This window comes from Phytophthora infestans, genomic scaffold (genome assembly GCF_000142945.1).
Source record: "Phytophthora infestans T30-4 supercont1.7 genomic scaffold, whole genome shotgun sequence".
Lineage (NCBI taxonomy): Eukaryota > Oomycota > Peronosporomycetes > Peronosporales > Peronosporaceae > Phytophthora > Phytophthora infestans.
This window is the reverse complement of record NW_003303752.1, coordinates 3,828,326-3,844,790: the sequence shown is the minus strand read 5'-3', so window position 1 is coordinate 3,844,790 and position 16,465 is coordinate 3,828,326. Positions and strand designations below refer to the sequence as shown.

The following is a 16,465-nucleotide window of genomic DNA, read 5'->3' as shown; positions in this document are numbered from 1 at the left end:
TAGATTTTCAGGGTGAGGACAAATACGACTGTGGCAGAGCGCAACGCACGGATCGACCGCACAAAGTCAAAGGCGGAAAAACTTCCTGACGAGTGGGTGCAATACGCAAAGACCTTTGTTTGCACCTATTCCGGGAAATTTAAGTCCCAGGCCACGAGCAAGAGACCCCGGCAGGAGTCTAGGATGAAAGGATGCAATGCCCAGGTAAAGTGAATGATCGGGCTCGGTCGGGCTTGGTCGGGCTTGGTCGGGTTCGTTCGATCGGGATTGAGACTTGTCTGGTCGTGATGGAAATCCAAATGAGGTCTTACCACTCTCTATGTGATTGATTATGTGTAGATAAATGCCTGTGTTCAGGTGGTGGATTCTGAGAAGATGATCTTCGCTGTGAGGATAACGAGATGCCGACTGGAACACAATCATCGGCTTTCGAACCATTCGTTTAGAGCACATCCAACAAATCGTCTTGTACTGAATGAGGATGCTTTACAGACAGTGGATGTACTTCGACAGGCTGGTGCTAAGAAGTCGAGTATCATGAAGTACATTACGGAAAACTCGGACAGCAACCCGACTTCGCAGGATGTCCACAATCTTATTCGTAAGTTGAAGGCTCGGGAATTGCGAGATGGCCCGAGCACTAGTGAAAAGCGGTTGAAGAAGTGGATGAAGCAATTTGGTGACCGCCCTGGTAATGTTGGTCGGATTTTCCTCGACGATATAAATCAGAAGGTAACTGGTGTGAATAATTTGGGTTGAATTGAAAAGATGAAAACTTAACTCTATGTTTATCGTGTTTTGAACATACAGAAAGTGGCGACTTGCATCACCCTGCAGACGAATCATATGAGGACTCTGTTCGAGCAGTTTCCTGAAGTTCTTTTGATTGACGCCACCCACGGAACGAATCGGTCTAAGTACAAGGTCTTTTCGTTTATGGCTCATGACACGTTTGGTAAGGGGCAGTTCGTCCAGCACGCTTTGCTTCAAAACGAGCGGTACACTACATTACTGACGGCGCTGGAGGAATTCAAAGTTAATAATCCAGCGTGGAAAAGGCTGCAGTGTGTTCTTGTGGATAAGGATTTCACGGAGATCTCAGTATTGAAAGAAGCTTTTTCTGGAGTGACTATTTTGCTCTGCCAATTTCACGTACTGAAATACCTACGTGAAGAAATTGCCTCGGCTGACTATGGATTTTCGAAGACCCAGAAGGAGAAACTTGGAGGTGCGATGAGTTTACTGGTGTACGCAAAGACTGAAGCAGAATACGAGAAGCATTTGCGGTACATGGTCCACCTCGCGTCAATTGGCTATTACGTCCCAGCGTCTAATGTGCCGGAGCCAACTGGGAGTGAACCGAACTTAGACGGCCGTCAATCGGGGTCAGTCGGGGGTGAGTCTGGTGCAGTCGGGGGTGAGTCTGGTGCAGTCGGGGGTGAGTCTGGTGCAGTCGGGCATGCGAAATCGAGTACAGACCAAACGCCAACGAGAGAACCCGTTCGATGCGACGAAGAACATCCATTTGTGGCGTATTTCCGCCGGAATTGGGACAATTGCCGTGAGATGTGGTGTGCGTACAAGCGCCAAAATACGATTACACTCGGAAATAACACAAACAACAGGCTGGAAGCCTCATGGAAGCAATTAAAAGCGTGGGTGGATTCTTTCATGTCTGTCGATGAGTGTATTGCGTCTATGATGTACTATCAAACACTACAAGAAAAGTTGTTCATCGGCGAAGTGACGAAGAACGTGAACGTACAGCACCCAAATTACGATGGCGAAATGACCTGGCTGGCAAATATTGTGAGCGAACACGCCTGTGATCTTATTTACGGGCAGTATTATTTTGCTCTCGGACGAGCGGCGTATACCTTCTCTGAGCGGCTGCCCGGTGTGTACTTGATAAAGAGTACGTGCAAGGATATCGATGCACTGGATGAGGTCGACACAGAATACTCCGTTACAAAGTGCGACTGGACGTGCTCTTGCCTGTTCATGTGCACGCGATTGCTGCCATGCCGCCACGTATTTTACCTCCGCAAAGCCTTGGGCCAAGAAACTGTTATTCCGACCCTCACGCTAAACAAGAGATGGCTGATATCTACCGTGCGGTCGGCAATTGAAAACAACGGTACCAGTAATCACGTCTCTACACCGAAGCCGTTCGAAGTGAAGAATGTTCTGCCTGCTCGAAATCGACCTTGGGATTCAAATCGCAAGTATAGAGAAGCCTTACCTATTGCATCCGAAATTTGCGACACTATGGCTGGACTGGGTATGGCACAGTATCAAGATGCCATGCAGTACCTTCAAGAAGTGGCAGGTCGTTTCAAGAGAGGTGAGTTCGAAGATCCTATCCGAGCCGTGGGCGAGCCCGATCCGGAGGAGCTTTTACCAGACACATCTGTACCAGCTACATGCGTTTCCGAGCCAGACGAAGAAGTCACAGCTTTCGCAACGGCAAGAGAGGAGGATAATCACATAGCAAACTTGTCAGAGCGGTCTGGTCAGTCGGGGCAGTCGGATGAGTCGGGTCAGTCGGGCCGGTCGGGCCATTGTGGAGAGCTTGGAGAGTCTTCACAAACGATTGAATCGAGCGGTATAGGCAATGAGAGTTCACGTGGAGATTGTGGAGCTTTACTAATTAACGATGAAATTCCATTAAACGCGCCCCTAGAGGCAGCTGCAGAGGACACGCCGTTTGAAATCGCAAGTCCTCCGAGGTCACGAGGAAGGCCAAAGTTAACCCCCAAAGCCAAGAAAGCAGCCCGCAAAAAAGCTGTTGATATGGCGAAAGAAGACTCGGAACTTTACGCGGCAAATTTAAGCCTTGCCACAGTTGAAAGTGTGTTATCTATCGACGCTACATACGAATCCGCGGCTGCTGTTCTCACAAATTTCAAGATGGTTGACACAAGCTTCAAGTTTAAGGCGCCTACAGCTCGAACCGTATCCAGCCTACCACCAACGAAGCTGGTTATACAATCGGACTCTATAACGAGAATTTTACGTCCCGAACAAATTCGAACATGCAGTGGAAAAGTCGCAAAACTGCAAGCAAAATACAAAGGACTACGCGAACAGGGTGTGGTGCTGGATATTGCTGGGATTGGTTTGTATTCAACACGAACGGTGGGTATCATGAAGAAATGGCACACAGCTACAAAATCCATTAAACTTATCGAGAGAGGTCTGAGTTGGGCGGAGAGTATTGATTTCGATGTCACCATGCCGCAGTCGTTTCAAGTCACAGAGCAGTCCATTCTTCCAGCAAAACTGAAGGCTATCCCCCTGCTGTCATCAAAGGTATGTATTTTGTCGTTGTACAAAATCGTTTCAGCTCATGCTAACTTTCCTTAATGTGAGTTAAGGCGGAAATACTGGACCTCATTGGGAAAACTCAACTAAGTGACGATACTATTAGCTTTGTTATGTCCTCGCTCTTCGAGTCCAAAGCCAGTATTATAACTGTGGATACAAATGCTATCGGTCCAATGGAACATGGTGCTGTCTCAGTCCCGATGACGGTATTCGCGGACATGTTCAAGAACTTGTCGACGGAGAAAATTCTGATCCCTGTATGCTGCAACAAGAACCATTGGTGTGGTATTATGGTGGATGTGGAGCGCACAGAGGCAATCGTGTACGACCCAATGGCTTCTACATACATGATTGGAGTCCGAGCGCTTACTGAGAAGATAGTGACCCAGCTGCCAAATTTCGCCCCACGAAAGTATCGTGTCTCTCCCTATCGTGGAAATCTAGGCGTTCAGGTCGACAGTTTTAACTGCGGGATGTATGTCTTGCTGGCGTTTGAAGTGTTTGCTGGGGCCGACGGACTTAGCTACCTGAACAGAAAGGAACTACAGTATTTGCGCTATCGATACCTCTGCATGTGCGCGTAAGCCTAACAAGTTAGCAATCGTTTTACTTTAGAAAAACGTTTTTGAGTGCTAAGTTGGATCCGCTGTGAACGGAGTACATTGAATGCTTTGCCCTCTTCGTCAGATTCAGAGTCTTAATATCCGTGTATACGCGCTGGACACGTATACTTGGAGTGCGTTTCCTGTGATTGCACAACTGAACCTTTATCTAGTCGGGGTCAGTCGGGCATCCGTCGGGCAATGTAGCCTGACTCTTTCACACCCAGTCGGGCTAGATAACGAGTGCCTAAAAAAAAGCCACTATAAAGCCGAATAGCAGATCGGCAAAAAAAATCTAGTAAGTAAGTACCTATCGGTATCAGGAATTAGAACTACATTGTACTAAGTACTGTCGACGTACGTATTAATAATACCTAAACGTCTTCTTAGGCCGGTGTTGTGATCTTGAACGGGAGAACCAAGCAGACCGTCAATATCGCACAGAGCCAGCGGGGCATGGAGGACCTGCGCACGCTGCTGCGAGACGCCGAGGCGGCCCAGCTACAGACACTGCAAACTATAGCAGACGACTCGGCGCAAGTATGTCGCCTGAAGGACCCTGTGCTGCTGTTGCTGGACGTGCTGGGCCAATGCGAGACGCCGGAGGCACGACGCGAGACTCTCCAAGCGCTGCGTCGGCTGTTTGCAGTGTGCTCCGCTTATTTCTACGACGCTCAGTCCTTCTTGGAGATATCAGTGGACACTGCACAGAACCAGAACGCCACCAAAAGAGGAAATGCCGTACTTAAGTCGTTATTGGCAACATTGCGGACTCTTAGCGCTCAAGATGAAATGGACGAGGAGACAGCCCAGGCGCTCGTGGGCCTGATGCATTCTTTGTGTCTGCAGTCCATGAATGCCACGGATGTGGTGGCTCTGTTCGATTTCTTACGCCTCGGCCGGCCACCAGCTCGTCGCTGGGTCCTACAGATGCAGAAAAACTTAGTGGAGATGGATACGCTGCCTCGTGCCGTCTTCACCATGAGAGGATCCCATGCTGGGCTGACTGTACCCTCTGAGCAGCAATTATTCACTAAGAGAGGTTATAGTTGCAGCTTTGGTATTCATCTGGATGCAACTGCAAAGGGTGCAGCGCTTTACAGCTTCCGAGGACACAATGGACAGGGTGTGTCTGCCATGCTGGATGGCAAGACGCTGGTGGTGAAGATGGTCGCTGGCCAGGGAGCTGTTCAACATGTTGAAGTGCCGTTCGTGGAATATGTTGACAAGATGAAAGATGGGATGGGTTCACTTTATGCATTTGTTCACGCCAAGAAGATGGTGTTTAAGGACAAACTGACGGTATATGTGGACGGTAAGAGCGTGTTCAACGGGAATTTAGGATATCCGGGATCCGCTGATGATGGTGGGCGGACGAAATACTATCGGAGTTGAGCCTCTCGTGGACGGTCTGAAGGGAAAATTGTGGAGCCCCACGCTATTTGGCGTGGCGCTTTCCGAAGCAGAAGTGCAGAAACTGCATTGGTTAACCCACTGGAAGAACGATTTAAACTCGGTCGCAGCTGAGAATGCAGGGCTGACAGATAAATCGAAATTATGTTTTAGTTATGACGCTCGAAGCTGTGACTTGAACCAGCGTATCTGCTTTGATGTCAGTGGAAATGACTGTCACGGGTCACTGGGCTCTGGAACAAGTGCGTACGTCACGCAGAGTTTCGTCCATGCGCTGGATTCCGTCGGTGGCTGTGCCTGCTTTCTGCTGCTTTTATTGGACCAGATCCCAGAGATGGCGGACTTCCATCCTACTTACGAATTCGGGATGGCTGAGATCTCGGATCTTCTAGCGTTTGTCGGTGCCGGTCTTCGTCACAGCACAGTCTGCCGCTCTCATTTCGTTCGACTACAAGGTGTGAAAGTGGTGGAATTTGTTCTGCAGTCGATCTCACCGAGCTATTTGTCGGTTTCTTTACTGGATGGCGTGGTTTCTATCTTAGAAGCCATTACTGATTACTTGGAAAGTGATGAGGAGATTGTGGAGTATATTTACCGCCTGCTTTTCTTCAATACGAGCTGGTTTCTATAACCATATGACACACAAACGAAGCTGCTAGGTGAAGAACTTCCAAGATATTTGACAATTCTTCAGAAAGCGAGCTTACGGGAACGGGGTCGTTTATTAGACACTGGATCGCCTCCATCCGGGAAGTCTGTGGTGTCTCGCGCAGCATCAATGTCCGAGTTTTCTCGCTCTCTGGATGCTAAAGACCAAGTAGACGTGGGCTTTTTCTGCCGCCTGATCTCTCAGGTGTATACGCCAGGTTCTTCTTCGGACATGGCAGGTCAGATGGACACGTCGCAGCTGGCACAATTACGGGAGGTGGTTGTCCACAAGTTAATTGACCTTCTGCTCTTCCCTCCAGTGCAGGACTCTGCAGCAGATCAATGGCGCCAACTTGTTGCCTTTATTTTCCGACAGTGCGAAGAAACCTCAAGAAAACGTTCTTGTGGTGATAGCGATGCCGACATCGAAGAGATTCTACGATACCTTACGCAGAGTCTGGCTTCGACTGAGCTTCGCAAAGGGGCCATCGGTCTGCCGTCGCGTCAGTTGCAGCTGACAACGAGTATTTCCAGGCTTTCGAAAGGCACTGTGCGCCTTCTGTGGAGACCAATGCTGTCAACGAGCTACAACGTCCGCTTGGCTGCACTGCGGTTGTTTGAATTATACACATCCGAGAAAGTTTTACTACACAAAAGCGACATGCTGATGTTGTACTCGTCGTTTCAAGCGCACACACTCACTGCTGATGTGGCTGATCTTTTGCTAGATATTGTTGTTGGACGTAAGCGCCTGCCACCTGGTAACCCGAAGGCTTCTGTGGAGGTGCGTACTGGCAGCTTCTCTCGGATGACTTTCATCCCGCTCGTGCTACTGGGTTTGATTCATAACGGGAATTTCGATGTGCAAGCCCGCGTTCTTACGGAAATTCGAGTCCAGCTAGCATCTCCAACTATGGGGGACAGCGTAAAAGAAGCTATTCGGTCCTGGCCCTCGTGGATGAGTCGACTGCGATCACTCACGCTTGGTGCGTCTGTTGAAAATACGAGTGATGACACTGAAACAATACGGGAAAGAAGTTTGACGCAATCAGAGAAGCTCAACGAGGCGTGTGGTCTTCTCAGTGCTGATTCTACCTCCATTTTCACAAAACTCGAAGCTATCCAAACAATTGCAGACGCTGAAGATTCTTCAGCTTGTGATTTTGCGCTGAGTCTGATACAAAACCGCAGTCAGAATGACCTTGTGATCAATGCCATTATCGCCATGGTCATTGAACGTTTCCCGCAGCGCTGGTGTGATCTTGTTTGCAAGCTCGCCAACCACATGATCGTGGATATCGTCGTCTACTGCGTTATCCTCGTGAAGAATGGATGGATGCATTTCCTGGAGTTTTATTTCTGCCATTGCCGAACGCCATCCGTTTTCTGCAGTCTGACGGCTGTCATTTACGAGAATGCTGTGCGTCAAGCAAGTCAAAAGCTGTCGACGTCTCATTCTGAAATCTTCTGGGAGAATCTCTGTCAAGTCGCCGCTGTGGTCTCTCAGAGCTCGCTGGTGGCCACCAAAATGAGCGAAATGCTTGGGATCAACGATGCCATTTTGTCACCAGGTCAGCAGGCAATTCTCAGTCGCAAAGCATTCGAGCTATGGCAAATCGTGCTGCCTCACTTGAGTCGAATCAACTGGGACGGCCTGGTAGCCAACTTGGTCCAGAACACTGACTACGGATCTGGAGTTACGTCCGAAGAGATAGAAATATTTACTCATCTCGTGGCTTCAAGATCTCAAGCCATGGTCTTGGCTTTACAGGTGGCTGTCCAGTATGTGACGCTCGCTCAGACCAGCGGTACAAGTGATGTGGAACTAGTTGAGAAGTTCCATAACGTGCTCGAAGTGCTGAAACTTATCGCTTCGTTGCCAGTAGCAACAGCTTCTCTACGGTTTAGTGGGCCACTGTCACCACTGTCGGGGTCATCCTCGCCTGGAGTACTGTCGCCACCGGTATCAGGATCGGCACTACCCGACATGGGGCTCTCGCTGCCGCTATCTGGAATAGCAGACTCGTCCAAGTTTTTCGCTGCTTCACAGGCCTCGACACTCGACAGAGAAGTGGTCCAGTTGTATGCACTGGATGCCTGCTTTGCGCTAGTGGAAGGGTCGCTCAAAGGAGACGATATTGAGACTGTCCGTTTACTCATTAAGATTATGGTGGCACTCGCTAATACAGCGCTGCATCTGCGTGATCCCAGTGCGAAGCCGGAGCTAACGAAAACGTTGCAGATTATGTCGTCAACAGACCTGTCCTTCTACAGCGATTTATCTCAGTTTCGAGAGCTATTCATGTTGTGGGAACTTCATCGTGAGAATCACCAGAATTGCTGTGACCCAGCAGCTATCCAAGGTTACGCTGATGAAGAAAACGCCGACTTTATACGACGCTGGATGTACATTATGGAGCACCACACTATGGCGTTCAATCCGTATCTCATTCAGCAGTATGCCAGCTCACAAGCGGAAGTGTTAGGCGATGAACTACAGCAGTGTGAGATCCGGTGGAAGGAGATCACAGATGAGGACGAAGCTGCGGAAGCTGCTCGTGCGAACGAGCAGGACTCGACGGGCGAGTCACGTGTTGTCGAACTGAAACGTAGCACCGAGAAGTTTGCGAGCAGTGTGCACAAACTCCTCGCTTATTCAAGTCATGAAAGTCAAGTTTCGCAGGTTGGAGAAGGGCAAACGTCTACTAATTCGGGTGAGGAACGTAAAAGTCGACTTGGTGGCGATGGGTTTATTCTCAAGATTGATTCAAGGGAGAACAACTTTCGTATGCGTCTTCAATTAAAGAAGGTGACTGAAAATTATCGCGCTAGAAACTTGAGTTGCGAGTACCCTGCGTCGGATACGGAAAGCAAAGAAAGCGGTAAGCGACTTGGCCGGCGATTTCGTGGGTCAATTGAAGGAGGATTGGTCGATTTGGATCATAGCTGGCGAAGCGATGCAGGGTCGGATTATAGCGATTTCCTCGCTGACGCTCAGATGCGAGCGGCTATAATTCGATCTCTATCCAACCCTGAAGAATATGAAAGTGCATATGGTGGAGTCTCCGACGATGATCTGGAACTTGAAAGTATGGATTTCTACGGTGCTGAGGAAGATGAAGATTTATCTCAACTCTCGAATGGATCGCTGCAAAAAGAGCTGGAAGATGAAGCCTCTGCAGTCAGGAACGTGGCGAAAGTAGCGCCATCCAGTCAAGTTGAAGCGTCTGTATGCGATGCAACTCAGTCGTCTGCGAATCCGATTGCCATTCCTGAGGCGGTTGAAGCCTCTTCATCTCCATCACCTGTTGCTTCGCTAAAAGCTTCCCCGTCCACTAGTGCGTTTTCCTTGGGAGCGTCTGTGTTGACGGTAGTTGGCGGAGTCGCGGGTTACTTCCAGCTATCAGTTAAAGATGCCAAAGACGTTGTCGAGTACGGTGTGGACTCTCTTTATACGACGAAGGACGTGGTGTCAGAAGAAGCACAAGCGTTGATACAAGAAGTATCGACATACATTGATACCACGCCAGGAAGTAATAGGATGGCTGCTTCGGACATTCCGTCCTTGGAACTCACTCCGTCGTCTCTTAAAATGATGGAAACCAAGCTTGCGTCTGATAAAACGGACGAATGTCCTCCAGAGCTGTTTCCATCATCGTCTTATACCAGAAATGCTCGACAAGGCCATGAAGGAGGAGCGAAACGTGCGAACACAACGTCGAAGGTTGACTTTCAGGTTAATGCTCAGCTCGTACGCCATTTACATGTTGTGGAAGGCAAGCTGATGTTATCCAATTCCTCTCTTCGGTTTGTGGCTGAACGGGTGGTTGACGAACACGATACTGTCGTTGTCGAGAAGAAGCCTGGGATGCCTGTGGACAAAGCATGGAGATTTCTCTTCAAACGGCGTCGATGGAAGATTGATGACATTGTGGGAATGTACCGTCGACGGTATTTGCTCAAGCCGACGGCGCTGGAATTGTTCATCCAATCCACAAGGAAAAACTACTTTTTTAATCTGGGGTCGGAGGATGTGGTGCTGTTCCACGAAGCACTGATGACGCGTAGACCGCTTTTGCTGAAACGAGATCCGAGCGTCCGACGGCTGCGTCATCCGAGCAGTTTGTTTCGTAATTCTCCTATGAGCACCCGCTGGATACAGCACGAAATCTCCACCTTTGAGTATATCATGTGGTTGAATACGATCGCTGGTCGAACGTACAACGATCTGACACAATACCCTGTCTTCCCCTGGATCATCTCCGATTACGAATCGGCAACACTGGACCTCAGTCGAAGGGGAGCGTACAGGGACTTGTCCAAGCCCATGGGAGCCTTGGAACCAAGCCGTCTGAAGTTCTATGTGGACCGCTACAATGCGTTTGAAGACCCTGACATCCCTAAGTTTATGTGAGTCCAACCCACTACGGACTAGGCTTTGCTCATTGGACTAATGTAATGTCGCTTTTGTTGGTTGATTACAGGTATGGAACGCACTACTCGAACATCGGTGCAGTGCTTTACTATCTTGTCCGCTTGGAACCTTTTACATCTTACGCACTGAGCATCCAGGGAGGCAAGTTTGACCACGCGGACCGTTTGTTTCATTCCGTGGCCGAGACTTGGAACAACTGCCTCACAGATTACACAGATTTGAAGGAGTTGACTCCGGAATGGTTTTACCTGCCAGAGTTTCTGATGAACTGTAACGGACTCGAACTAGGGACACGACAGAACGGCTCGATTGTCAATAATGTGGTTCTTCCTCCATGGGCACGCTCGCCTGAAGATTTTGTGATAAAAAACCTTGTGGTACGTTGCTCATTTCATTAATTACCTCGATTTTTCGGCTAATCTTCTTCTTTTCCAGGCGCTGGAAAGTGAATACGTATCAGCCAACATTCATCACTGGATCGACTTGGTGTTTGGCTGTAAACAACGTGGAGCAGCGGCAGTGGAGGCTAACAACGTGTTCTTCTATCTCACATATGAGGGCATGGTCGATGTCGATTCTATCACGGACCCAATTATCAAGTCCTCAATGCAGTCTCAGATTGCCCATTTCGGACAGACGCCTACCCAAGTGCTTCGTGAACCTCATCCCCAACGACGTTCTCTTGGATCTGTCGCAGGAACCGTCTCGCCTCGGGCTTTGTCTTCTGAACCCAACGGCGTAGTTCAAAACGCTCCTCATGAAGCCCCAATTGTACTGGTTAAATTGATCCCGGGCTCTTCACTTCTTGTCTGTGTGGATAGCCATGGTATGTTCTCGTCGCATCGATTCGGACCAAGGTTGTCGAAATCGCAACAGCCTTCTAATCGGCCAAAGGGAACGCCAACTGGCTCGAGCTCCAGTGGTGATCTACTTAGCGAATTCATCGAGCTTCAAGACCGCAAGAGTCGAAAGATACTCGGTGAGAAGCGCTCTTTATCAAGCCAACTAACTGTGTCCAACTCGATCGCATTTCTTCATGGGGGAATGGTGATCTGCACTGTGGGTCATCATGACTATTCGGCTCGTTTCCACTCGACAGCGGACGGCGCGTTGCTGTATCGGCTGCTACAGCACCAATCAGTAGTAACCTGTGTGAACACCAGCAACTTAGGTACCATGCTCGCGTTGGGTTGTACTGATGGCACGATTTCAGTGTGGAAAGTGGCAAGTATGAACTCGACATTATTGGACTCCCTCAAGATATTCCGAGGCTCAAGAGTAAGCTCGAAGCCTGTTCATGCCAACGATTACTCGGCTGACCAAGTGTTACTGGGACACAACGCACAGATTAACTGCGTGAGTGCATCTGACGAGTTAGGCGTCTGTGTTAGCGGATCTGTGTCCAATGAATGCTTGGTACACGATCTGGAAGACGGCTCCATACTTCACTCGTACAAAGTGCCTGGCTATCTTGAGCCTGGTGTAATTTCACTTGCGTTATCCAATGTGGGGCACGTGGCGCTGCAGTCTATGGGCACGGGGGCTCCCGTGCTGTATTCATTCCACTTAAACGGCACGTTGATGGCTCAGTTTGCGCTAGGTGACCGCCCCATGACATCGCTAAGTATATGTGCACGCTACTCGAAGGTGGTGGTAAGCAACAGCTCTCAGGCTTTGGTCATGACTGCACACACACTTGATGACCAACGTGTGCTACTCGAACAAGACACATACGGTGAAATCTCGTCGCAAGGACTGGCACCTGATGAATTGCATGCCGTGTTCGGTGTCGGTAGTGGTAAGATCGTGTGTCTCCCGCTCTTACCACCACAATTGCCACTGCGTCGCACGGAGATATAGGAGGTTTATCGAACATATATTTTCTTTAGAAATCTAGGGCTCATTCCTCCATCTCTACGTCTTGTTGTCCTACAGTCTCAGCATCCGCAGTTTCCTCTTCACTTTCGCTTTCCTGGTCAAGCTCAGGTGGACGATTAGCGATGGAAGTTTTAAGTTCGTCGATAGTCTCGTTGACGCTCTCGAGCTGGTCTTGCAAATAGAAATCGTCACGAAGCTCTTTCTTGAGCTTTTTGAGCATTGTTTGGCACTTTTCGAAGAATTCCAGAGCGTTAGGCAAGTCGTCCATAGCGCGGTAACACGTGCCCACGAGGAACCAGAGCTCGGCGTTCTCGTCGTCCTCCTGCATCACTCCCTCCAATACGTCACAAGCCTGCTCGTATCGCTCCACTTCCATGAGCATTTTGCCTGTGGCAGTCCGGAACTCCAGAGACGGCAAGTTTTCCTCGTCGCAGCCCTCATTTAGCCGCCGATAAGTCTCCTTTAGCAGGTCGTCAGCCGCCTCCTTGTTCTGCTGTACAAGTCGTAAGTTCGCTAGCGCCTGTGTGGGCTCGGGCAAACCGACGTCGAACTTGATGGCCTCCTGAAAATAATTTTCGCAGCGAGTTTCAGCCTCGTCGTGGTCGCACAAGTCTGTCATGTAGAGCTCTCCAAGCGAGCATAAGGCGTCACAGATCTGCTTTTTGATGGTAAGAGCCTCGGGCGTGTTGGGGTCCACATGCTGCTGCAGTTCCTGCTGTAGGAATGTGATACCCTGCGTCGTGTAGCGCTCAGCCTCCTCGCCTGCAGCCAGTTGCGACAGGTAAAAATATTTAGCCGGGTTCTGGGCTGGTGCTAGTTGCACACTCTGTTGGAAGGCTGACAATGCGCGTTCCGGGTTGTCGAGCTCCGTGCTCAACTCGCCGATCGAGTCCAACAGCGACGTGTTGATTGGCTCTTGTACCAGTGCCTTCTCGAAAAACTGCACAGCCAACTCTGGTTGACACTGATCCACTAGCGCTTCTGCCTTGGCCACCAGCTCAGCCACCGAGTACTGTGTGTTGCCTCGAGCCATGTCTGTCAGATGGCTTCAGTCGCCAAGTGATTGACTGTCCGCCAACAGCTCAGGTAGGCCGTTCCATAGGCAAGTGTATGACGGATGGTAGTGCGACTGAAAATAAGGCCAGTAAAAGTTCAACTTTTTTTTCATGGTGAAAAGCGGTAAGATACATTTTATACAAAAAAAACTTTGTACCTATCGATCTCGTCGGGTAGCATATTTATCTCTACGACTGGTGCGTTGTTGCTCTAGTGACTCTCGATGTCTATGATGACGGTGTTGCTGAGTAGATGGTCGCTGTCTCTGTGACGTTCGTCGGTGTGACTGATTTTTCCTGCTTGAGTTGGTCTCGTACTCGTCAACGGAGTCTTCCTCGTACAGCACAACAGGTGTTGTACCTCGTCGATAGCGACCCCGATCAGAAATATCATCCAGAGGACCATTGTCGCGACGTCTTCGTTGGGAATGATCCAGAGGAGCAATATGACGACGTCCTCGTTTAGTGTTGGGGCCGAACGGGTAGGCGTCGACGGTAAGTCGGTGGTCTAGCGAAGTCGTGTTGTTATCCGACAGAATGGCGGTGCCACTAAGAGAGTTCTCCAGCCCGCTCATGTTAGGCGAGTACCGGTACTGACCCTCGACCCACAAGTCCGGCGTGATGTCCGCGTCCAACATGCTGAGCTGTGGAGCTGGCTGATGAGGCAGCGAGCCCACGATAAAAGGTTCGTCAGGGTCTTCCGAGAATGCTCGTCGGCGATTCCTCCGGCCGTACAATACCACAGCCGTTATTGCCGCAATGGCAACGATGGCCAAAACGGAGCCCACGATTACAAGGATGGTCGAGCTTGAACCTGTACCTATGACTCCCACGCTATCTACATAGCTGTTCTCGTTGCTTGACCCTGTCGGGAGATTGTCCACTACGGAGCTGTTTCCTGACATCGAGCCGGATGAGCTGCTCGACGAGGAGCCCGTAGACCTCGACGCATTGTCCTTGACGGGGATGATCAGAACTTGCTCACTAGACCCAGACCCTTCGTAGATAATCCGCACAGTACTGTCGTTGGAAAGAATCTCCGACCAGTCCATGCTGTTGTTCACCTTAACATGGCCTACACCGCTGTCATCGATGGTCACGTTCGAGAGAAATGACATGTCCATTGTTGTGAGCGAACCCGAGCCAGCGCCTACGTTGTCGTTGTCGTTGGCACCGTCGTCGATTTCCTGTACTCGTCGCAGTGTGCTAGCAGGTCTCCCAGCATCAGCAGTGTTGGCCGTCATGGTGGTCGACCTCCTATAGAATGCTTCGACCAGCCACTTCCAGCGCAGATAGGTCTATGAGCAAAGAGAACACCTGTAAAGGCAGTTCAAAGCCAGCCATGCCCGCCCAGATGTGACCCATCGGGAATTACGTCGATGTCTGTAAGGTACACAAAGCCAGCAGATGGCATGAAGAACTACTGTAGTCGGGAAGAGCAGATCCGAGATGTGAAAAACTTCGAAATACCTGCAAAATACATGAAATGTAGTCAGAAATAAGATATTTTAGTTTTTAAAATAAAAGCTTCTCCGAATAATTTTAAAAGTCTTCTTTGTGGTCCACATGCTTTTACGTGATTCACACAATATCTAAGTTTTAAAATTCAAACCACAACACGATGCGGCGCACGACGCTAGGTCCCATGTCGTCCTCGCAGCTTAACGCACGCCCCTCCGCGCTGCGCCATCCGTCCACTCGTGTGTCAGTCCCTAACAAGAGCACGACGGCGATGGAGCGTCAGTCGATCGGCGTCGCGTCTCGCCGCGTCTCCACTACCGCGGGAACCGCTCGGAGGCCCCCTACTGGGCCGCGAACTTCGATGAACCGGCGTCAGTCCGTCGGCATTAACCGACGCAACAGTACGTACAGCTCGCGTGCTTCCATATCAGGACGCGGAGGCGGACGAGTGGTGGACCCTCGGCCTGTGAGCGACCGCTCGTACCAGTACAGATGCGTGCAAACGCTTGTCGAGTTCTTGAGCGAGCACATGTACGACCAAGTGATTCCGCAGGCACAGGCACTGTTGCGGCGCGGACCATCCAAAAAGGACTTCGAGAATATGATCCTTTTCCTATTCAAGCTGATAGATCCTACCTTTGAGTTCAAGGGCAAGTTCGAGGAGGACGTCGTGCAGCAGTTGCGCGATCTGCGGTACCCCATTTCTATCAGCAAAACGTCACTAGCAGCAGTGGGTACACCTCACACGTGGCCCATGCTGCTGATGGCCATGTCGTGGCTGATTGAACTGCTCAGTGTACGTTGCAAAGCTGTAAAGATGGAAGTGCTTTGTTATTGGATACTAATCTTGTTTTTGGGTGTTTTTTTTGTATTTACACATAGTACGACGAGGCTATACAGCAAGCGAGCGAGAATGAGCAGGACGGGGAAAATGACGAGGAGAACGGTGACAAGCCGTTCTTCAAATACCTCGATGCCTCCTACCACGTTTTTTTGGCGGGAGATGACGATAAGTTCGAAGCCCTGGAGAACCAAGAGCGCGAGAAACTAAGTACGTATTTTTGTTCCTGTAACTAAGGGTGGATATACTGACTTCGATTGTAGTTGCGCGAAACGAGGTGGTGAAGCAGGAAACGAGCGAGCTGGAGCAGCAGCGCGAACATTTGAAGAAGCGTATTGAGAAGGTTAAAATGGACAAGGTACGACGACCTAGTGCTGTGCGCATTTGCCAGACCAATCTCATTAAGTTGACTCTGGTATCACTGTTTCTGTAGAAAGCATCGGCGGAGCTTAGCTCGAAGAAAAGTGACTGCGAGAGCGACCTCTTAAAATTCAGAAAATTAGTTTACGACTTGGAGAGGACGAAAGTCAAGCTTAAAAAGAAGATAGAGTCCCTCCATGATGTCCAGCAAGCGTGCGGTACGAAGCTGTCGATGGCTCAGCTGGTAGCAGCATTTTCTAACAGTGACTATGCATTATCAAATGTGCTTTTGACAGATGATGAGCTCACGTCCCGCCAGGAAGAAATTAAGAGACTTCAAACCCGTATAAGCAACCAGGAGCTGTCTGCGCACGATATCGAGCAAATTGGTCTCTCTAGAGCGAGGCTATATGAGCAAATCCATAAAACGATTGCTCAGCAAGAC

At 49.8% G+C, this 16,465-nt stretch overlaps 3 protein-coding genes across 3 annotated transcripts; 1 reads left to right on the top strand and 2 right to left on the bottom strand.

Annotated features, from left to right (window-relative positions):
- Positions 1–12,325: 12,325 nt before the first annotated feature.
- PITG_05569 (uncharacterized protein) lies at positions 12,326–13,358 on the bottom strand (the record flags this gene model as incomplete). Its single annotated transcript, XM_002999152.1, has 1 exon — positions 12,326–13,358. One exon carries the CDS (start codon positions 13,334–13,336, stop codon positions 12,326–12,328), a length of 1,011 nt encoding a protein of 336 aa, XP_002999198.1.
- Positions 13,359–13,679: 321 nt separating this feature from the next.
- Positions 13,680–14,750, bottom strand: PITG_05568 (uncharacterized protein; the record flags this gene model as incomplete). The annotated part of the gene is made up of 3 exons (XM_002999151.1): positions 13,680–13,693; positions 13,810–14,204; positions 14,301–14,750. 3 exons carry the CDS (start codon positions 14,474–14,476, stop codon positions 13,680–13,682), a joined length of 585 nt encoding a protein of 194 aa, XP_002999197.1.
- A 229-nt stretch (positions 14,751–14,979) lies between these two features.
- Positions 14,980–15,896, top strand: PITG_05567 (kinetochore protein NDC80; the record flags this gene model as incomplete). The annotated part of the gene is made up of 3 exons (XM_002999150.1): positions 14,980–15,190; positions 15,269–15,615; positions 15,702–15,896. The coding sequence occupies 3 exons, from the start codon at positions 14,980–14,982 to the stop codon at positions 15,894–15,896; spliced, it is 753 nt and encodes a 250-aa protein (XP_002999196.1).
- Between the last annotated feature and the right edge of the window lie 569 nt (positions 15,897–16,465).